Genomic DNA, 23,357 nt, shown 5'->3' with positions numbered 1-23,357 from the left:
ACATCACGGCAGCAATTAGAATGTTACGCCAGGTGGCCAGTCCAGGTGCAGCAGCTCTCTCTCTCTCTCTCTCAGGCTACATACACTGGCTCTCTTAAGACTAGCCAGTTAAATTGATTACACCTGTATCTGTATCCACTACTCTCAGTAGAGAGCTGTGTCTCTCCAGTCTACAAGAATATAAGGCACATTCCATCCAACTTTCTATCCATTCATCTTCTTCAGACCATTCACTCATCCACCCATTAAAATGTCTATCAACATCTATTAAACAATCTGCCTATCAACATCCATTAAACTCTCTGTCTATCAACATTAATTAGACTATCTACATTCAACTTTTAAATGATTTACTCTGTCTCAGGCTTTAAGCACACTCTCTCTTAAGACTAGCCAGTTAAATTGATTACACCTGTATCAACTACTCTCAGAGAGCTGTATCAGTGTCTCTCTTAACAAGAATATAAGGCACATTCCATCCAACCTTCTATCCATTCATCTTCTTCAGACCATTCACTCATCCACCCATTAAACTGTCAATCAATATCTATTAAACAATCTGCCTATCAACATCCATTAAACATTCTGTCTATCAACATTAATTAGACTATCTACATACAACTTTAAAAGTATTTACTGTGGGTGCCTCTCAAGCAGCGTTTATATGTCCTCCCTCGCTCCTCGATCCTCAATGATCTACATAAAGAAAGATAGAAGAAGGGCTAGACTATCCCATTGTTGCCGCTCCATCATTCCTTATGTAGATCAGTGAGGATCGAGGAGCGAGAGAGGACGTGTAAACGCTATATGAGAGGCACCTTCTGTCTCAGGCTTTAAGCATACAATCTCATTTAGACTACAGATTCTGTTTCACTACTTCCTCTGTCCACAACTGTTTCAAAATAAAGGTCCTCACTGCAATAATACACTATTAAATCATTTAACCATTGTAACTACTCAACTATTTAACTGTTCAACCATTCCAACTGTCAGTTATCAACTATGCCTCCAGTCAACTACACGAAACCTCCATGTACCTAGCAATCAACATACCAACCATTAAAATTAAGCGTTTATGACCGTTTCCATAGCAACCAACATGATTATGCTGCAGTAACTTCTTGCTTCCTGATAGTGGCCACCATGGATACCCTAGCAACAAATGTTTCAAAATAAAAGTCCTCACTAGCAAGTTAGCTAGTTAGCATGGTTAGCATAGTTAACATTGTTAGCATAGTTAGCATTTTTAGCATAACTGCAAAAAACATCTAACTAAGTTAGCTAATCAACCTGGTTAGCATTGTTAGCAATTTTAGCATAGTTAGCATTTTTAGCATTATTGCTAGAAATCATCAGTTAAGTTAGCTAATCAACCTGGTTAGCATTGTTAGTTTAAGTTAGCATTGTTACCATAGTTAGCATTGCTAGCATAGTTAGCATTTTTAGCATAACTGCTAGAAATCATTAGCTAAGTTAGCTAATCAACCTGGTTAACACTGTGAGCATAGTTAGCATAGTTAACATTTTTACCATTACTGCATGAAATCAGTAGCTAAGTTAACCAATCAACCTGGTTATCATTGTTACCATAGTTAACATTTTAACATGAATAGAAATCAGCAAATCAAAATGTTTCAGCTTTAAACTGTCTACCTTCACACTATCAACTCTCTGTAAACTATGCAACCACCATATTTACCCTAGCTACACCTTAGTAACCATATCTACATTATCTATCTATTTTTGCATTTCATGCACTGGTAATTCCTTGGAATTGCATTTCTAGTTAAACTTCTTCTTCTAACGCTCGCAATTCAGCTTCAACCGTTTAACGTAGAAACTTCATTCAAACTTTGTTGCGTAGGTCTTGCTTATGCCATATGTGCTTTGTATTTTTCAACTTTGCAACTTTTATACTTTTTAAACTATTAGTTAAAAACTATCACCATTTCCCCCATAGACTTAACATTGCTCATTATGACATCACGGCAGCAATTAGAATGTTACCCCAGCTGGTCAGCCACCTGGGCACCAACTGTCAGTTTCTCTCAGGCTCCTCTCTGAAGACTACATATTCTGTTCCCCTGTATCCTCTGTGCACAACAGTATCAAAATAAGTCCTCCTAATTCCATCCAACTTTATATCCATTCATCTTCTTCAAACCATTCACTCATCCACCCATTCTAAACAGTCTGCCTATCAACAACATCAATTAGACGCTCTACATTGAACTTTTAAACAATCTACTCTGTCTCAGGCTGGCTCTCTTAAGACTAGCCAGTTAAATTGATTACACCTGTATCTGTATCCACTACTCTCAGTAGAGAGCTGTGTCTCTCCATTCTACAAGAATATAAGGCACATTCCATCCAACATTCTATCCATTCATCTTCTTCAGACCATTCACTCATCCACCCATTAAACTGTCTATCAACATCTATTAAACAATCTGTCTATCAACATCCATTAAACTCTCTGTCTATCAACATTAATTAGACTATCTACATTCAACTTTTAAATTATTTACTCTGTCTCAGGCTTTAAGAGTACTCTGGCTCTCTTAAGACTAGCCAGTTAAATTGATTACACCTGTGTCAACTACTCTCAGAGAGCTGTATCAGTGTCTCTCTTAACAAGAATATAAGGCACATTCCATCCAACCTTCTATCCATTCATCTTCTTCAGACCATTCACTCATCCACCCATTAAACTGTCAATCAATATAAAACAATCTGCCTATCAACATCCATTAAACATTCTATCTATCAACATTAATTAGACTATCTACATACAACTTTTAAAGTATTTACTGTGGGTCCCTCTCAAGCAGCGTTTATATGTCCTCCCTCGCTCCTCGATCCTCAATGATCTACATAAAGAAAGATAGAAGAAGGGCTAGACTATCCCATTGTTGCCGCTCCATCATTCTTTATGTAGATCAGTGAGGAGCGAGAGAGGACGCGTAAACGCTATGAGAGGCACCTTCTGTCTCAGGCTTTAAGCATACAATCTCATTAAGACTACAGATCCTGTTTCACTACTTCCTCTGTCCACAACTGTTTCAAAATAAAGGTCCTCACTGCAATAATACACTATTAAATCATTTAACCATTGAAACTACTCAACTATTGAACTGTTCAACCATTCCAACTGTCAGTTATCATCCACTATGCCTCCAGTCAACTACATGAAACCTCCATGTACCTAGCAACCAACATAGCAACCATTAAAATTAAGCGTTTATGACCGTTTCCATAGCAACCAACATGATTATACTGCAGTAACTTCTTGTTTCCTGATAGTGGCCACCATGGATACCCTAGCAACAAATGTTTCAAAATAAAAGTCCTCACTAGCAAGTTAGCTAGTTAGCATAGTTAGCATTGTTAACATAGTTAGCATTTTTAGCATAACTGCTAGAAATCATCGGTTAAGTTAGCTAATCAACCTGGTTAGCATTGTTAGTAAAGTTAGCATTGCTAGCATAATAAGCATTTTTAGCGTAACTGCTAGAAATCATTAGCTAAGTTAGCTAATCAACATTTTAACATGAATAGAAATCATTAGTTAAGTTAGAACTGGAATGTTTCATCTTTAAACTGTCTACCTTCACACTATCAACTCTCTGTAAACTATGCAACCACCATGTTTACCCTAGCTACACCTTAGTAACCATATCTACATTATCTATCTATTTTTGCATTTTCATGCACTGGTAATTCCTTGGAATTGCATTTCTAGTTATTCTTCTAACGCACACAATTCAGCTTCAACCGCTTCACGTAGAAACTCCATTCAAACTATGTCGCGTAGGTCTTACTTACGCGATGTGGGCAATGTATTTTTCAACTTTGTAACTTTTCAACTTTTTAAACTATTAGTAAAAAACTATTACAATTTCCCCCATAGACTTAACATTGCTCATTATGACATCACGGCAGCAATTAGAATCTTACGCCAGGTGGCCGGCCACCTGGGCACCAACTGTCAGTTTCTCTGGCTTTAAGCATACAGTCTCTCTGAAGACTACATATCCTGTTAACTGTTTCCTCTGTCCACAACTGTTTCAAAATAAAAGTCCTCACTGCAATAATACACTATTAAATAATTTAACCATTGAAACTACTCAACTATTGAACTGTTCAACCATTCCAACTGTCAGTTATCATCCACTATGCCTCCAGTCAACTACATGAAACCTCCATGTACCTAGCAACCAACATAGCAACCATTAAAATTAAGTGTTTATGACCGTTTCCATAGCAACCAACATGATTATACTGCAGTAACTTCTTGTTTCCAGATAGTGGCCACCATGGATACCCTAGCAACAAATGTTTCAAAATAAAAGTCCTCACTAGCAAGTTAGCTAGTTAGCATGATTAGCATAGTTAACATTGTTAGCATAATTAGCATTTTAGCATAACTGTTAGAAATCATCAACTAAGTTAGCTAATCAACCTGGTTAGCATTGTTAATAAAGTTAGCATTGTTAGCATAGTTAGCATTTTTAGCATTACTGCTAGAAATCATCGGTTAAGTTAGCTAATCAACCTGGTTAGCATTGTTAATAAAGTTAGCATTGCTAACATTATTAGCATTTTTAACGTAACTGCTAGAAATCATTAGTTAAGTTAACTAATCAACATTTTAACATGAATAGAAATCATTAGTTAAGTTAGAACTGGAATGTTTCATCTTTTAACTGTCTACCTTCACACTATCAACTCTCTGTAAACTATGCAACCACCATGTTTACCCTAGCTACACCTTAGTAACCATATCTACATTATCTATCTATTTTTGCATTTTCATGCACTGGTAATTCCTTGGAATTGCATTTCTAGTTTATTTAAAAATCACTTTATTTAATACATTACTGGCATCGGAAAAAGAGCGTGCGGCCTCCTTCAGTTTATATATGGCTACGCATCCTGCGAACAGCACCTCGTAAAAAACACTGGCATGCGTTGGTTTCTGCTATAAAAACATGGTTAGATTTATGCTTATTGTTAGGATTAGTTATCCACAAATGAACAGGGAGGCTGGACAAAATGTTACCGTTTAACAATGTGGAACAGTTAAAGGAAAATGTGTTCATCTTGAACGTTCCCCTCTGTTGAGAGAGCAGTACACACTTCAGGCCTGTTAGACGGGAGCTAAGGTCACATACCAGGTCGTTGCCGCTGGCGATAGCCAGGGAGAGGGGAGAGTGTCCACTCCACAGCAGACTAGTGCTGGCTTTATGAGACAGCAGAACACACACTGCATCTCTGGCATTCTAAAAAAAACACACACACACACACACACACCACATCTCTGGCATTCAAAAATACTCACACACCACATCCCTAGCATCATTCTAAAACACAATCACACACACACACACACACACACACACACACACAACGCACACACACGCACACTATATATCTGACATTAAAAAAAACACACACACTCCACATCTCTAGCATTCTAAAACAAACACACACACACACACACACACCACATCTCTGGTATTCTAAAACATACACACACACACACACACACACACACACACACACACACACACCACATCTCTGGCATTCAAAAATACTCACACACCACATCCCTAGCATCATTCTAAAACACAATCACACACACACACACACACACACACACACACAACGCACACACACGCACACTATATATCTGACATTAAAAAAACACACACACTCCACATCTCTAGCATTCTAAAACAAACACACACACACACACACACCACATCTATGGTATTCTAAAACATACACACACACACACACACACACACACACTACAACAGCAGCAACGAAAACAACAGATGAGTGACCTGGTGGTCCTGGTGCCTCTGGCATGCGATGTGGAGCGGCGTGCGTCCCCTGTCTGCGCTGGCAGTGCCCGGGCCCTGAGGTGGCACCCCAGACACGCCACCAGCTCTGGGCCCAGATCCTCCCTGGGGATCAGGCGTGTTCTAAACCGGGCACAAAGACAGCAATTACAACAGAACAACTAGAAAAGCACTCCGAGAGCGCAGACCTCCGCCTGTATTGTTCTTCCTAGGTTGTCATACATTTGAACCTAAATCATTCAGATTGCCACCACATGGCCATACTGTACCATGCCATTACACCACTAAGCGAAACACATAAACGGCTCCGGAATCCCGACGGAATTACGGATCACTCCCAAAATTTAATCGTTTCTTCCTTGGGTCATGCCTGACATTCGCTGACATTCGCAAACATATACCTCCTTGGCGGAGGTAAATAAACTCCAACAGCACTATCTCTGGGTCGGCCTCAGGTAAGACACAAGTGCGTTTGATAGTTTGCAGCTAACTCAGTTTCCATTTTCTTGTTTGGGCAGCACAGTATTCCAACAGCAAATATACCTCCACCTGTATACCTGCACCCATAAACCATAGCACTCAAGAACTGCCCCGTGTGTGAGCACTGACCTTGTCCAGCTCAAAGAGCACGTGTGTGTCCTGTGTGTGAGCACTGACCTTGTCCAGCTCAAAGAGCACGTGTGTGTCCTGTGTGTGAGCACTGACCTTGTCCAGCTCAAAGAGCACGTGTGTGTCCTAGGCCTGGACGTCAGGGTCCGCCCTGTGCGTGAGCACTGACCTTGTCCAGCTCAAAGAGCACGTGTGTGTCCTGTGTGTGAGCACTGACATTGTCCAGCTCAAAGAGCACGTGTGTGTCCTGTGTGTGAGCACTGACATTGTCCAGCTCAAAGAGCACGTGTGTGTCCTGTGTGTGAGCACTGACCCTGTCCAGCTCAAAGAGCACGTGTGTGTCCTGTGTGTGAGCACTGACCTTGTCCAGCTCAAAGAGCACGTGTGTGTCCTGTGTGTGAGCACTGACCTTGTCCAGCTCAAAGAGCACGTGTGTGTCCTGCGCCTGAACGTCAGGGTCCGCCACGGCATGCAGCAGCAGCTCAGTGATCCGCGGACCCTCGTCTCCCGGGAGACCAGCTGCCACATGCAGCGGATACAGACCATTCAGCTACAGAGGAGGAGTAGAGGAGGATGGAGGGGAGGAGTAGAGGAGGAGTAGAGGAGGAGTAGAGGAGGATGGAGGGGAGGAGTAGAGGAGGAGTAGAGGATTACAAAAGAATAGGAGGGAGAGGGGGAATAGTGGAGGATGGAAGGTAGTAGATAGGAGGGGAAGAGGGGTGGGGGAGAGGAGTGGAGGGGGTAGAGAATGGGTGAACAGGAGCAAGAGAAGAGCAGAAAGAATTAATATCATTATTATTATTATTATTATATCACATTGTGTGTGTGTGTGTGTGTGTGTGTGTGTGTACCTCAGGGGGCAGGCAGATGTCTGTGCGTGCTCCTGCCTCCAGCAGCAGCTGCACGGCGTGTGTGTGCTCTGCCTTGATGGCCAGGAAGAGGACGGGCATGGGCACCCGCGAGGCGTTGGGATCCGCCCCCCTGGACAGCAGCAGCCGCAGAGTGGCCCACCGCTCACTGCGCCTAGCAACAGCCAATCAGAGCAGCCGACCACCGCACCAGTCACCAGCCAGCAACACCAACCAATCTTTCAGATTAAGTCTGCTAAATAACTATAACTATAACCATAACCAAGTACCAATTACACCAATAATGTAATGGCCCAACGCGAGGGGCGGCACCAAGCATGCATTTGAAAATCTGTCACTGCACGCAATTGGATAACACTATGACCAATGTTTACCCTGACGGATTCTGGACTTCGACGCAATTGGATAACACTATGACCAAAGTCTACTGACTTTGAATGTTGCAGCACTGTCGTCATCAGTTTACGTCGCCTTTGGCCCATACACCGATGTGATTGGTTTCCCCCGATGCCTGGGCTAATAGTAGCGTGCATCATTGCTCATTGCCAGAGTATCTTGCAGACACAATTCAAATTGTGCTCTCGCAAGAATTCAGGATTTCCAGGGTAGAATGCCCCTGCATCAACATCAAAGAAACCCCACTATGAAGAGTGCCCCAGCGTCAACCAAACACATCACACTATGAAGAATGCCACTGCATCAACATCAAACAAACAGCTATCCAACTGTGATACTGTGCTGTGCTACTGTATGTGCAGTTGTGCTAGTGTCTGGTTTATTTACTCTCTGTCCAGCTGTGTTACTGGCTCATTTGTTTGCCTTGCTGTATGTCCAGCTGTGCTAATGGCCGGTTTATTTACTCTCTGTCCAGCTGTGCTTGTGTCTGGTTTGTTTACCCTACTGTACCTCCAGCTGTGCTAGTGTCTGGTTTGTTTACTCTACTGTGCCTCCAGCTGTGCTAGTGTCTGCTCTGACCCCCTCTCAGACTCACTGCGTTTTGGCGAGGGCAATCTTGTGGACGGTCTCCTGAGTGCCCTCTGCTGGCAGCAGCCCTGAATGGCACAGGGCCTCTGCAGCCTGGTCCAGCGCCTCCCTTGATACGGCAATCTGGAAGCTGGCCAGTGATGCCACAGAGTCACTGGCCACACGCTGCTCAGGGCTTTGAGGGTCAAAGGTCACATGACCGCCTGCAGTGCCTCCATTGGACAGTGCTGGCTCCTCGCCCAGACCAATCGTGGCGGACTTTTCAGTCAGAGGCTCCCCTGTCTCAGACTCATTTATAAGCTCCTTCCTCTCCGATGCTTCACTTAGAGGCCCCTCCTTCTCTGATGCTTCATTTACAGTAAATTTTACACACTTCTCCCCATCAGACCCCTTATCTATAGACTCCTCCCCTTGAGGTTTCTCAATGTAAGATGTTTGCTGTTTAGACTCCTCCCCTTGAGGTTCCTCAATGCCAGATGTTTCCTGTTTAGACTCCTCCCCTTGAGGCCCCTCAATGTCAGATGTTTCTTGTTTAGACTCCTCCCCTTTAGGTTCCTCAATGTCAGATGTTTGCTGTTTAGACTCCTCCCCTTTAGGTTCCTCAATGTCAGATGTTTGCTGTTTAGACTCCTCCCCTTGAGGTTCCTCAATGTCAGATGTTTGCTGTTTAGACTCCTTCCCTTGAGGCCCCTCAATGTCACATGTTTCCTGTTTAGACTCCTCCCCTTGGAGTCCCTCAGTGTCAGATGTTTCCTGTTTAAGCTCCGCCCTCTGAGGCCCCGCAATGTCAGATGTTTCCTGTTTAGACTCCTCCCTCGGATGACCCTCAGAGTCAGATGCTTCCTGTTCAGGCTCTTCCCTCTGTTCATTCCCAAGTCCCTCATTCTCTGAATATTCGCACTGAACTTTGAGATTCTTATTCATAAGTACCTCCCCTTCTGATACCTCCCCCGTTTCTGGTGAACTGAGGGGTGGAGCTTCACCCTGGTCAGCCTGTGTGGGCCCTGGGGCTGCTGCCTCCTCATTGGCTGAATGACTCTGATCAGGTGACACAGTCTTCTGAGGGACAGGGCTGGTTGAGCTTTTACTAGCCCCATCTTCTTGCTCATCAGCTTGTGGAGACTTCGGCACTGACCCCTGAGAATCAAATAATGCAGGTTTCATCAGGCCATCATCAGCAGCAAACACACACACACACACACACACACACACACACACACACACACACACACACACACACACACAGACCAATCTCTCTCACACACAGACCAATCTCTCTCACAAACACACACCAATCTCTCTCTCACACACACACACACACACACACACACACACACACACACACACACACACACACACACACACACACACACCAATCTCTCTCTCACACACACACACACACACACACACACACACACACACACACACACAGACCAATCTCTCACACACACACACACACACACACACACACACACACAGGCAGGCACATTACGGTAAGTGAGTGACCTGTGGCGTGGGCGAGTCTCTGTGGAGCGTGAGCTCCGCCACGGTGGTGTGGAGTGAGCTGGCGGGGTAGTAGAGCACGTGGCACACACACACACACACACACACACACACACACACACACACACACACACACACACACACACCAATCTCTCTCTCTCACACACACACACACACACATTTAAGTAAGTGAGTGACCTGTGGCGTGGGCGAGTCTCTGTGGAGCGTGAGCTCCGCCACTGTGGCGTGGAGTGAGCTGGCGGGGTAGTAGAGCACGTGGCACACACACACACACACACACACACACACACACAGGCAGGCACATTACGGTAAGTGAGTGACCTGTGGCGTGGGCGAGTCTCTGTGGAGCGTGAGCTCCGCCACGGTGGTGTGGAGTGAGCTGGCGGGGTAGTAGAGCACGTGGCACACACACACACACACACACACACACACACACAGGCAGGCACATTACGGTAAGTGAGTGAGGCGAGTCTCTGTGGAGCGTGAGCTCCGCCACGGTGGTGTGGAGTGAGCTGGCGGGGTAGTAGAGCACGTGGCACACGGCCAGCGCCGACATGCCCTCTGCGTTCAGCTTGTTCACGTTGGCACCGCTGTCCAGGAGCATGTTGATCACCTCATTATGGCAGTTCACCTGCGGGACACACACACACACACTAGCTTCACCTGTGGGAAACACACACACACTAGCTTCACCTGTGGGACACACACACACAAGCTTCACCTGTGGGACACACACACACAAGCTTCACCTGTGGGACACACACACACACAAGCTTCACCTGTGGGAAATACACACACAGGCTTCACCTGTGGGAAACACACACACAAGCTTCGCCTGTGTGACACACACACAGAGGCCTCACTTGCGGGACACACACACAAGCTTCACCTGCAGGACTCACACACAGGCTCCACCTTCATCACCCTCCCAGCAACCCCCTAAACCCATATATCACATCCCAGCAACACCCTAAACCCATATATCACATCCCAGCAACACCCTAAACCCATATATCACATCCCAGCAACCCCCTAAACCCACATATCACATCCCAGCAACACCCTAAACCCATATATCACATCCCAGCAACCCCCTAAACCCATATATCACATCCCAGCAACCCCCTAAACCCACATATCACATCCCAGCAACACCCTAAACCCATATATCACATCCCAGCAACACCCTAAACCCATATATCACATCCCAGCAACACCCTAAACCCATATATCACATCCCAGCAACCCCGACCGGAAGGGAAACACCTGCCAGTCTGGTGATACCTTCTACAGTACCTGAAGTGAATCCTTAGGAACAAGTGTTCCCATCTGAGACTCCCACACGTTAATATTTTCTCTGGCTGAATTTCCATGAATGCAAATGAGGTGGATAGTACAGCTCAGATGGTTCACCTTAGAATTATGTCATGAATTCATGAATAGAAATGAATGATGTCATTTCCTATGTCTGATTGAGGTCATATCCTATGTCTTCACCAATGTGGTGTTTTTAAGGGTACCGGTAAATAGATCTGTGTGACCATAAAGTGCTACCATAGGTGTTACTATAACAACTGAAATCACTAAGGTTACACAGAAACCATGAGAGTTACTAGAACTAGAGCTAAGAGCAGCTGTGAGGCTCTGGCATCACCATGGCGTTACCGTAGCAGCAAGAAGAGGAGTGTGGCCTTGTGCGTCCCCCACATCAGGGTGGATCTTTCCGTCCCTGAGAATGTGGTAAACAGTCTGGGGATCCCCCCGCGCCGCCTCCTTAATGAGCCGCTCCGAGCCCAGCTCCAGGGGCCCCTTAGGGCCAAACACCTCTCTGCGCATGGACAAGACTGCCCCTACGTCCCAGTCAACATCTTCCACTTCAAACCTGCAGGACACACGACGCACACACACAGTCACATCTCGGTCAATAACCCAGCCATACGTATACACGTGTGTGTGTGTGTGTGTGTGTGTGTGTGTGTGTGTGTGTGTGTGTGTGCCTGACCTGTGTCTGTTGATGTGCTCCTGCATGCGTTCCTGTAGTGGCAGACAGCTGGTATTCCCATATGTGTGAGTGTACACCTGTGTGTGTGCGGGAACCTCCGGCCTGCTGCTGCTGAAGAAGAGCTCATCCAGCTGCCTCCTGAGGCGTGGGGGCAGGGGCAGGTGGTCGGGGTCAGTGGCGTAGCGGAGAGTGTCGGGGGGCAGAATGAAGCGCTCGTCCTTCAGCATCTCCTCTGGCGAGAACACCAGCGGGTCCTTGCACACCGTGGATGATTTGGGGGGCTCTGGATGCAGGGTCTGGGGGTCCCCCTGGAGTCTACTGCCCGTCCGCACCCGACTCTGTTGGGACTGGAAGTCTGGGAGGGACCTGAGGCTGAAGGCGTCCTTCAGCGTGGTGCAGAGGCTGAGCAGCCGACAGCGATGCCAAAGCCCTGCGTCCTGCCGGCCATCCGCATAGGTGAGCACACCTGGTCCGAAACGCTCATCTGCGTGATAGAGCCCCTAAACAGACACATTTAAACACTTAGATGCAGTCATGGGAAACATAGCATATCAACCACCAAATGCAGACTAATATTCTAGGCTACATATGAACCTCATTTTTGTCAAGCTATATTTGTGGGCATATCATGAAAGGACTGGACCAGGTAAAAGCTGATTACCTTGAAGAATGAGCTGTCTGGTAAGAGCTGGACGCCATAACCCTCTTTCCGATTCAAATAAAATTTCCCAGAGAACTTGGAGCCGTCAGGCCAGGTATAGGTGCCCTTACCATGGCGATAGTCTTTGTAGAAGGAACCTTTATAGATCTAAAGACAACATGTTTTCAATGTTTTAACGACAACCTATCGGTAGCTTGAGCTTCAGGCTTCAAAGGTTGTCTTGTAGGTCTAGGAGACAAGACGTAGACGTACATTTGAAGATAATTCATAACAAAATACAATGTGTATACCCGCTATACCGATAGCCAGGATATGTAGGCTAGTTTTCACCTACCTCTCCATTAGGCCAAGAGTAAACACCCACTCCGTGTTTCAAGTCATTCTTAAACTCTCCCTCGTACCTCGACCCATCTGGCCACTCTTGGACACCAAACCCGTTTCTACCACTGTCCGGCTCAGTACTGTAGATGTAACCGATCGGAAACGGCACATGTAGATGACTGACTGAGCTGGACATTGTTGAATTATCCACTTTGGGAAGTCTCCATTTCTACCTGCAGTAAAGTTCCGGGCTCCAGCACCATCATTTCAAGCAGGTCTGTTTGTTACCTTCATACGTTACCTTGACAACGGCGCCCCCCCACCGCCTTTCAGTTCAACTTATCATCACTCGACTCGAGCAGAGGAAACAGGGAAGAAGTAGGCTAACAACCGAGGGTTAAAGAGGAGAATAATGAAGGATCTTTGGTAACAATACTATAAATGAACAGTAAACAAATCCCAAAAGTTGGTCAGACTCGGTAGGGAGAATAGCGATAAGGAACGGAGAGTGCTGGGCAACTCATTCCACCAACGTGGATCCACTGACTGAAAAATAAAATCTTGAATTTCACGTTGCTGGTCGACACAGGAGACGCTCATGAAGACCGTAGCCACGGTAGCCTACATCTTGAGCATTGAATTCAAGTAGCAGGGGGCTGACCTTGTGTTAGTATTGGCCTACATAGGCCTATATTTATTTTTGTTTGTTTTGTTTTGGGCTGATTATTCTCTCTGTTTGCGGAGTGCGAGGCTAGTGCACTTAGATTACATGGCTCCATTGGCCAAACACTTTCTGTTTTCATGCATGTTAATCAGGTAAACCTCCTCTATTGTAGCCTACCTGTTGCGGTCAACAGCCGACAGCCAGACCTATTCTGTATTCAAGAGCGACTGATAATCGCATTGTCCTCTAAGTGCCAGGTCTAAGTTAATCAGCAAGGTGTAACATGAGCATGGATAGGTGATTGGCGTCCCTGTTTACCCTACCTTTATCCAGTGGCTCAAAACAAACGCCGCTGACAACCACAAGGTGAACATATGCAGACAGAGATAGCACATTGATATCCAATAGTTTTAGCATATTGCTGAAGGACTCGTTTTAAAAATAACTGCATTACTTCAAGTGTCAAATGTAGGCCTAGTTCTCTGAGCAACAACATCAGATTCGATAGGAATTCACAGTTCATTTAGAGATACGCAATATATTGGACATGGAAAACTGCACTGTTCCACATAGTAGGCCTACTTTATTCAAGCTTAAATTGTTTTAACATAATAGCCTAGTGAGCAAAAGAGTCCAAGAAAAAATAGGATTACAACGGTAGGCAATGGAGAGTTTTTAGTTGTATGTGTACAGTTGTAAACAAGTACAAGAAAAAAAAATCTTCAGTAACATTCTTTGACCAGTCCTCAGAATTCTAAAAGGGATATAGATTGGAGTTGAGGTGTTGAGAGATTGGAGTTGAGGCCTGTGGCATTCCAAAACATCCCGCTCACGTCTTTTTCATTAACACCATAAGCCATGCCATGCACCTTGAACCAAAAATCATCTTAAGATGACTTTTCATTAACACCCCCCTCCCCCCCAAACACAAACACAAACACAAGTCAATAAAGATTAAAACATCAGCTTTTGTTTTTATTTATCAAAAAAATGGTCAAAGTATGTATGTACAGAAAACATGAAAACTAGTGACTAGTATAGAGGACTGTCCACAACTGATCTCTGGTTCCCACTGTAGATAAGACTGCCTCTCTTCAGAGATGCCCTCATATATCGCCCCTGAACCTAACCCCCAACGCGCTACAGGGGACAGGATGACCACCCTCACCCCCACCCTCACCCCTACTAAAAGGGGCCGTGCGCAGTCTGCCAAGCTGATCTGTAGCCCTTGGAGGCTCTTCAGAATGGGACCATGCCGTTGGACTAGTCAAGATGTCAAAAACTGAAAGTTAGGAATAATTGATCAGGACATTTGCTAGCTGTCTGTGCTCTTCAGCCTCGTAAATTCCAAATTTCCCGAATTAAAAAGTCTGCCGTCCCTCCGGACCCTTGTGCAGCTGAGCTATCTTTCCGTATCCACCCCGGGCTGGATCATAATCTTGTCTATATTCATCTCTGACCTGGAAGAGGCACACAGACAGACACACACACACACAAACAAACATAGCATAGAAACACAGCTTGTCATTTATGAATGACCTTTCCATAGCCCCCGCGGGCTGGGTCATAGTCTTGTCTGTATTCATCTCTGACCTGAGGAGAAAGAAACGGAGGGTTCTCAACATGGCAAGGCTTCTGGCCTTGCTGCACTTATGCTTACAGTACATTCACACTCACTGAATGAGGTTACTACTTTGTTTATATATATATAATAAAGACACACAAAAAGGAGCTGTAGAAGAAATCTGCAGGAATAAACCACATCCCTTAAGTACCATCATCCTAGTTTGTCTTATTAGAATCAGGGCTTCGTCTCTGATTGTATGCGATCAAAGAATTACCTAAACATGGACATTCAGATTCTACTGCCTGAGCGGCAAGCTTGGTGTAAGATGGATAGTGGACTTCAGAGTTCAGGCAGCAAGAAATAATGCATCTCGTAGAATAATGGCCAATAGGGTCATCGGCATGAGCATGCGTTATGCTCTCCTACACACAAGCTGTGTCATCCATTACCCTCGACTTATACTTCATAAGAGGTGTGAAGTGAGAAGTATGAAGTCTTCATTACACAGGTCAAAACCCTCTACTCCCACTGCTTATCTAATATATATTTTTTTAAATATAAGAAATAGATTGGATTTTGAAATGCTTTTGAATAAACACAAATTCTCCCTAACATTTTACAGTTCAGACATATTAGTTTTGGTTTGAGAACAGTCATAGGGGGAAAGAAAGATAGAGAGAGAGAGAGGGAAAAATAGAGAGAGAGAGAGAGAGAGAGAGGGGAAGCAATAGAGAGAGGGATGGAGAGAGGAGAGACAGAGGGATACAATTGACAATACAAGCTTATAGCTTAGCTTTTAGCCTAAGGTGTCCAAAAGTCCAGTGAAAACAGTTCAAACACACAAGAACCATGCAAATGGCCACAAAAAATCCAAACGTGCAAATACAACAGGTTTTTTCTTCCACCGTAATAATCCACTTAATTTTGGAAATGTGGTCACACATTGATTGGCATTGTGTTCTGTCATCCCAGATTGGCGCTTCCCTGATGTCCAGTAATGTGGGCAGCGGCCTGTTCATTGGAATGGCTGGGTCAGGGGCAGCAGGAGGCCTGGCCGTCGGGGGCTTTGAGTGGAATGTAGGTCACACTGATCATGCCTAAACACCAACACATTTCAGTGACAATGACCCTGCTATTTTGTTGACTCTGGTTGACTCTGGTTATGGTGACTTAGAATAACAGAATAGAATAATAGCTCACTGGGTTCTGATTGGATGGTTGTGATCATTTGGCTAATGATGATAACATTTCTCCAGAAAAAAAAACATTGCCCAGTATCAATAGGAAGTTGCCAGAGAAACAATGCTCAGGAACACTGCATAGCAACAGTGCTCCTAAAGTTACATTGTGTATCAGCTTAACATTGTAACAGTAGTGGTGGGTGTATGCAGTAGTGTAGTCTAGCTACAGTAGCTGTAGTGGATATACTATGATGTAGTTGTTAGCTGTAGTGATCAACCCCAAATGTAGGCTACATATCCTTGCCTATTTTAAGTTGGTATACTGAGATGGTGGTGCTTTTTAACTGCGTAGTCCTTCGTATCACATAGACTACTCCACTGCGTGCATGTTTTGTGGCCCCTGCCAGGCGTCCTGGGTCCTGGTGGCCCTGGGCTTGATCTTTGTCCTGGTGTACATCTCCTCTGGCGTGGTCACCTTGCCCGAATACCTGCGGAAAACGTTTGGCGGACAACGGATCAGAATCTACATGAGCGTGCTCTCTCTCGTCCTCTACGTTCTCACCAAAATATCAGTAAGGCCTCCAAACGCTTGATCTCATCAGAACTTGATAAACGTTTCTTTTCATGCATTGAAATGCGGTAGAAGATATTAGAGGACAGATTTCCCCCTCCCTACACTCCTCAGCATGGGGAATATGTAGCGCCAATGAGTAGAACTAAAAGAAACAAACTCTCTTTCCTTTCATAGAGCTGTTTTGTGAATTATCTTTAATATAGTATTTCTTTCTTTGAATTTCATGGTTTGCCATGTCTTTATCTTATTCTATTCTATCAGAGGTCCCCTTTGGAGCAAATGTGTTAACACCAGTTCAACAACATCAAAAAGTAGATGAAACCTATACTTTACTCTTCACTTATAAAGCACACACTAAGCACGTAACCAACAGTAACTGTAATAGTGGTATAGTTCTCCCGAATGTGCTTCATTTTGAACCTGAAATGACAGAGAGCCGTGTGTGTGTCCTGTGTGTGTTTGCAGACAGACATTTTCTCTGGAGCGTTATTTATCCGCGTTTCCCTGGGCTGGGATTTGTACCTCTCCACGGTTTTACTCATCGCTGTGACCGCTGTCTATACTATAGCAGGTATAAATGTGTTCGTTTACTTGAAGAAGGAGAAGATGGTATGTATGCCCTAAAGCAAGACAGGGACAGACACCATACATAATACAGTACTGTAAATAATTAGCACATAAAGAGAGATAGAGCAGCTACATCATGAAAACGTTTTGAGATCTTGTAAATGGTTGTGGTAGACAGTTCTAGATGAGAAACAGAGACAAGGCTGAAGAAGTATACTGGCACAGGCTGTCTCTACAGGCTATCTCTCTCTGTTCCCAAGTCTACTACAGTTTGACTGAGTGCAGGCCGGTCAAAATGTCAATAATCACGAGGCACATTTTCACCACACTCATACTGTATATCCATGTACGAGTGCCAGAGTGAGTAATAGAATATGTGATTTGATAGCCTGTCACCCTGTGATACTGTAGGTCTTTGTGAAATGATTCCCTGATGAATGATGTCTTTTGGCTGCAGGTGGATTGACAGCAGTCATTTACACAGACGCATTGCAGACGGTCATCATGGTAGTTGGAGCACTTGCTCTCATGTTTATAGGTATGATTTCATACATTCTTTTTCAACCACAACCTCATTTGTATTTTGTTTGATTAATTACAACTCTGAGTTCTTGATTCACTTATTATACTGGAACAGATTGAGTGATTAATTAAGGTTGATTGAGGTGCCTTCTAAATCACACTGGTGAAATGCTTGCGAAGGCTGCTCTGGTTTTTGGCCACAAAGATTGCTTGGTTAGTCATTTTGTTTAGTAAGGTTTGCTGATTGGCCACTGTGGGAGAGCCCCTACCCATATCACAACGATGTGAACACCTCTCCTGTGTACTTATGAAATGATCCTGTCATGTCATGACCCTATCAAAAGCTTGGTCTTAGCGTGCTCTTCCCCCCGACAGCTTTCGATAAAGTGGGCTGGTACGAGGGTCTGTTGGATCAGTATGAGAAGGCCGTGCCCTCTATCACTGTGCCCAACACCACATGCCACCTGCTGCGGCCGGACGCCTTCCACATGTTCAGGGACCCGGTGACCAGAGACCTGCCCTGGCCCGGCCTGCTGTTTGGACTCACGGTGCTGGCCACCTGGGTGTGGTGCACTGACCAGGTCAATGGCCTAGCTAGCGATACCACAAAGATACTCAACACTTAAATGTACTTAAATCACATGACATATATTTACTTGAGAGTGAAGCTAGTTCAGAGCCAAGCTGGGACTTTCTACATTAGATTGGTTTGGCAGCTAATTTATGATACACATCAATAAAAGTGTAAGTATAAAAAATGTGGACTTTTGAAAAGGAAGTTCTAGTATTTGTATTTTAGTCTGACGAGTTCACACCTTATATCATTGTGTAATCAAATTTTTTAATTCTTGTCCACAGGTTATAGTTCAAAGATCATTAGCAGCCAAAAACATGTCCCACGCAAAAGGCGGGTCGGTTTTGGGAGGCTACCTCAAGATGCTGCCCATGTTCTTCATTGTGATGCCTGGCATGATCAGCAGAGCACTCTTCCCTGGTAGCCTTTTCTGATGTAGACACCAGTTGGTTTGCAAGGGGTGGTGTTGAAATTAGTTCGCATCATATCTGAATGATAGATCATTCTCTGTAAGACTAGGTAATTGCTCTTCGTCCGCTGCTCCTATCAAATGTGGTGTCCCTCAGGGATCCATTTTAGGCCCTCTGCTATTCTCCTTATATTTGCTCCCTCTTGGCTACATCTCCTGTTTCTCTGTGTAAACTTTTCTGTGGTTTTCTGTTAGATGAAGTGGGTTGTGTGGACCCTGTTGAGTGCCAGCGCATTTGTGAATCCAGTGCGGGGTGTTCTAACATCGCCTATCCTAAATTAGTGGTGGAACTCATGCCAGCAGGTGAGCACTTCATTTTTTCAGAAAAAAGCACAGAGCCACCTGGTCTCTGCTACCAAGTAGCTATCACTTGTTGTTTCAGTCCTCCTACATGATACTTTTGACCGTTGCTAGCATAGTGGTCATGTAAGGATTGTCAAAGTACCAGGTAGCCATCACCAGGTATTTCAAAGGACTGCTCCTGTTTGTATGTGTGTGTCGTTGTTGGAATGGGTGAGCAGATGTATGTGTGACTGAGTGTGTAAGTGTTTGTGTATGTCTCTACTACCGGTATTTTTTTGGATGTGTGTGCAGGTATATGTGTGACTCGAGTGTGTGAGTGAGTGTGTACATCACATGCGTGTGTTCTAAAGTTGGTTGCGGGCTCTTCTTAATGTGCTTCACTTCGTTTCACCGCCCCTGCAGGCTTGCGTGGTCTGATGATCGCGGTCATGATAGCTGCCCTCATGTCGTCCCTCACGTCCATCTTCAACAGCAGCAGCACGCTCTTCACCATGGACATCTGGCAGCGCGTGGGACGCCACGCCTCCGAGAGGTAGCTCATGGTGGTGGGCAGGTAAACAGGAAGTCAGTGACACTTACACAACAAACAAACAAGCAAACAAACAAGCATTACTTGGTTTGAAATGTTCACTGTTTATCATAGTTATATTTTGTTATTCACTACATAGTGCTTTATAGTACATAACTAATACCGAGGTTATTCACTATACTGCTTTATATAGCACATAACCATACAGAGCTTATTCATTACAGTGCTTTGTGTAACACTTGACTAGATAGTGACTTGACTTGACGATCACGAGCCATTGGTGATGCTTGAGATTAGACACCCTTTTATACCACCTTCCAGAATCCTCAGCCACACAAGCATGACTCAGACAATGCATTCCTGCCTGAGCCACATCAAAAACCAGCTGAAACCAGTTTGATGTTAACTTGTCATAAGAGAAGCATATAGCCTTTTGCATTGCGACTATCATTGTCTGGCATTCAAAGGCCTCACTCCATCCCTCAAGGCCTAAGTTCAGCTGTAAGTGCCTCCACAGTGGCATCTGCATTACCCTGGTAACACTGAAAGCCATTCCCTACCTGGCGTCCAGAGGCATACAGTATAATGATAATAATAATAATACCTCAGTTTTTTATAGCGCTTTTCTGGGTATCCAAAGACGCTTTACAAAGACACAGAACAAGAGGGATGCAAAAGGACAATACAGTACATACAATACAGACATGTAAACAAACAAAAACGCAAAAAGAACAATGCAAAGGGTAAGGAAAATTTGTCAGGTGTTGTAAGTGACGTTGAACAGATGGGTTTTGAGGTGATTTTTGAAGGACGGCAGTGAGTCAGCATTGCGCAAGGCCATATACCATCCTGCAGCGTTGGGCACATGGCTTCCTCATTTGACAAGGCACGACGAGTACAGAGATGACCACAAATGGAGAAAATTGAGTGTTTTGGATTAGAATCACAGACCTTTTCACACACACACATTGACTTGGCATCTGACATTGTTTATTGATGGATGTTCAGCCTGTTGATGGTTCCTATTGCTGCTGTCTCTCTCTCTCAGGGTGTTCATCCTGCTCATGGTGGTGGTGAGCATCCTGTGGATCCCCATCATCCAGTCGGCCAACAGCGGCCAGCTCTTTGACTACATCCAGGCCATCACCAGCTACCTGGCGCCGCCCATCACCACGCTCTTCGTCATGGGCATCTTCTGGAAGCGGGTCAACGAGCAGGTCTGTCTGAACCCCCCTCGTCCAGTGTGATCCTGGACCGGGCTTTTGACAGAGACGATTGAGTAAAGAGGATGGAGGAAACCGCACACTCTTGTTCTGATGCCCAAAAGTTTAAACTTTTGGGCATCAGAACAAGAGTGTGTGGTTTCCTCCATCCTCTTTAAATGACTACCGTGACCAGCACCTTGCAAAAAATAGGTGTGCGCTGCTCTCCTCTTATAAGAGACGATTGAGTAACCAGATGTCCATGTTTTTGTGCAGGGAATAGTTTCTTTAGTAAATGCTGTTTATCCACCTGTGACATTTCAGAAGAGTTTATCCACCTCTTAAAAGAGTTTATTCACCAATTGCAATTTTTAACATTCATGTATTATCGACATTCACAATATGTACACACTCTACCATACACTACACAACAGTACTAACCACTTAATACCACTGCTATTGTTATAAACATTGGACAATAACCTCCACCATCAACAAACATATTCTGAATGGCTTTTTTTTAAAAATCTGATACCACATGCACTGCAGTCCACCTTACCATGATCAACATTTCATAGTTTACCCACCTCTCAATACACCCTGAAAAGAAGTGAGGTGTCACACTACTAAATAGGATAGGACTTTACCTCAAAACAATGTTAACCCACCAGTACAGTAGTGAACTCATGTCAAATTGTGTGTGTGTGTGTGTATAAATGACTGGTCCTTCAGGGTGCCTTCTGGGGCCTCCTGGTGGGCCTGGCTGTGGGGACAGTGAGAATGGTGATGGAGTTTGTGTACAGCACGCCCTCTTGTGGCCAGGAGGACACACGGCCGGCTGTTCTGAAGGATGTTCACTACCTGTACTTCGCTCTCATCCTGCTAGGCATTACAGCTCTGGTCATCACAGTGATCAGCCTCTGCACACCACCCATCGAGGATAAACACGTGAGGACCACACATGTGCACGCACACACACACACACACACACACACACACACACACACACTCAAAGGGAGTGGAATTGGACTATTTGTAGCTGTAAGGGATAGCTCACAGCACAAACACACAGCCCTATACTTATATACTATATCTGATAGTGCTTTGCTTTTTCTAAAAAGTGCAAAACAATTGTTAAAGATAAAAAAAGATAAATACACAAAAGGTAGCTGTAAGGGATGGCTCACTCACAGCACAAACAAACAGCTCTTGTGATACTTAATCTGATAATAGTGATTTGCTTTTTCTAAAAGGTGCAAAATAAGATAAGATGAATACTTTACTCATGCTTGATTGTCACAACCGCTTATGTAACTCACAAAATGGAGTGCTAATTGAAAGGAATGGGACATTTCACTTGGGAAACAGAGACATGACATTTTATCTCATTGCCATTTTGACTTTTACAAGAGATTCACTGGGTGCCTTGACTGCTTGGAACTATAGGTTACGATTTGAATGGTTTCCACTGTGACTGAAGGAATCACAACTTCAATGGACAATACCAGTTATTGTATGTGACTTTGGTCTCTATCCGTGGAGCAGGACAGCACTGTGTGATGCTTCACATGACCAGCACATTCTTGTCATTGCCTTTTCCCCACAAAACAATTTCTGCTCCAGGCCTGCCTGAGCTAGCTTGACCTTAATCGACTCGTCTCGTCTGGTCTTGTCTTGTCTTGCCTTGTCTTATCTTGTACGACTCACGTCGAAATTCAGTGTGACCTTTCACCCCTGCAGCTTGTGCGGCTGACATGGTGGACGAGGCACAGCAAGGAGCCACGTGTGGACCTGGAGGACCCCTGGGCCACCACCACCCCAAACGAGGAGGCCAAGGAGATGCCTGAGTCCCAGGCTGCCTCTTCTGAGCTGGCTGCGTCCAGCTCGTGCTGGAGGAGAGTGGCCATGTGGCTTTGTGGTTTGTCCGCGCAGGCTGAGCCCAAACTCACTGTGGAGGAAAAGCGCGCCCTGGAGATGAAGCTGACTGACATCACGGAGGAGCCCTTGTGGCGAAATGTCTGCAATATCAACGCCATCATTCTGCTCACTGTCAATGTCTTTCTGTGGGGCTTCTTTGCCTGACCCAGCATGCTTTTGTCTAAATATATTTAAGACAAAACCTAATTTTGTACAAACATATTTTTTGTAAGTTGAGTTGTTCCTCAAATGAGGGAATATGGAAGCTATTTGAATGTAATTTGAGAGCAACTTGTATTCAAATTCCACAAAGAGGAAACTCAGATAGGCTCATTACCAGGGCTCATGGCTTGAGTGTGTAAATTCATCTCTATGATTCTGGTATTTGGCAGATGTTTTTGTCTAAAACCCTACATTAGCTAAAAACAATAACAACAATATCAATATCAAA

At 44.7% G+C, this 23,357-nt stretch overlaps 1 protein-coding gene and 1 pseudogene across 1 annotated transcript in view; one reads left to right on the top strand and one right to left on the bottom strand.

The window, feature by feature from the left end:
- Nucleotides 1–13,091, bottom strand: part of LOC134101621 (ankyrin repeat and MYND domain-containing protein 1-like) — a 21,751-nt gene extending 8,660 nt beyond the window's left edge. The window contains exons 1-10 of the mRNA XM_062555325.1: nucleotides 12,851–13,091; nucleotides 12,517–12,663; nucleotides 11,856–12,355; nucleotides 11,519–11,735; nucleotides 10,305–10,484; nucleotides 8,337–9,466; nucleotides 7,328–7,499; nucleotides 6,886–7,026; nucleotides 5,850–5,990; nucleotides 5,175–5,282 (exon numbers count right to left, since the gene is read on the bottom strand). Coding sequence (XP_062411309.1) covers nucleotides 5,175–5,282; nucleotides 5,850–5,990; nucleotides 6,886–7,026; nucleotides 7,328–7,499; nucleotides 8,337–9,466; nucleotides 10,305–10,484; nucleotides 11,519–11,735; nucleotides 11,856–12,355; nucleotides 12,517–12,663; nucleotides 12,851–13,033 — 2,919 coding nt within the window. The 5' untranslated portion in view covers nucleotides 13,034–13,091. The remainder of the gene's footprint in view (nucleotides 1–5,174; nucleotides 5,283–5,849; nucleotides 5,991–6,885; nucleotides 7,027–7,327; nucleotides 7,500–8,336; nucleotides 9,467–10,304; nucleotides 10,485–11,518; nucleotides 11,736–11,855; nucleotides 12,356–12,516; nucleotides 12,664–12,850) is intronic.
- Nucleotides 13,092–15,448: 2,357 nt separating this feature from the next.
- LOC134101620 (sodium/glucose cotransporter 4-like) lies at nucleotides 15,449–23,071 on the top strand (annotated as a pseudogene).
- Nucleotides 23,072–23,357: the final 286 nt, after the last annotated feature.

Source organism: Sardina pilchardus, chromosome 15 (assembly GCF_963854185.1).
Source record: "Sardina pilchardus chromosome 15, fSarPil1.1, whole genome shotgun sequence".
Classification (NCBI taxonomy): domain Eukaryota; kingdom Metazoa; phylum Chordata; class Actinopteri; order Clupeiformes; family Clupeidae; genus Sardina; species Sardina pilchardus.
Note: the sequence above shows the minus strand (reverse complement) of the source record. Positions and strands in the feature narration are given on the sequence as shown.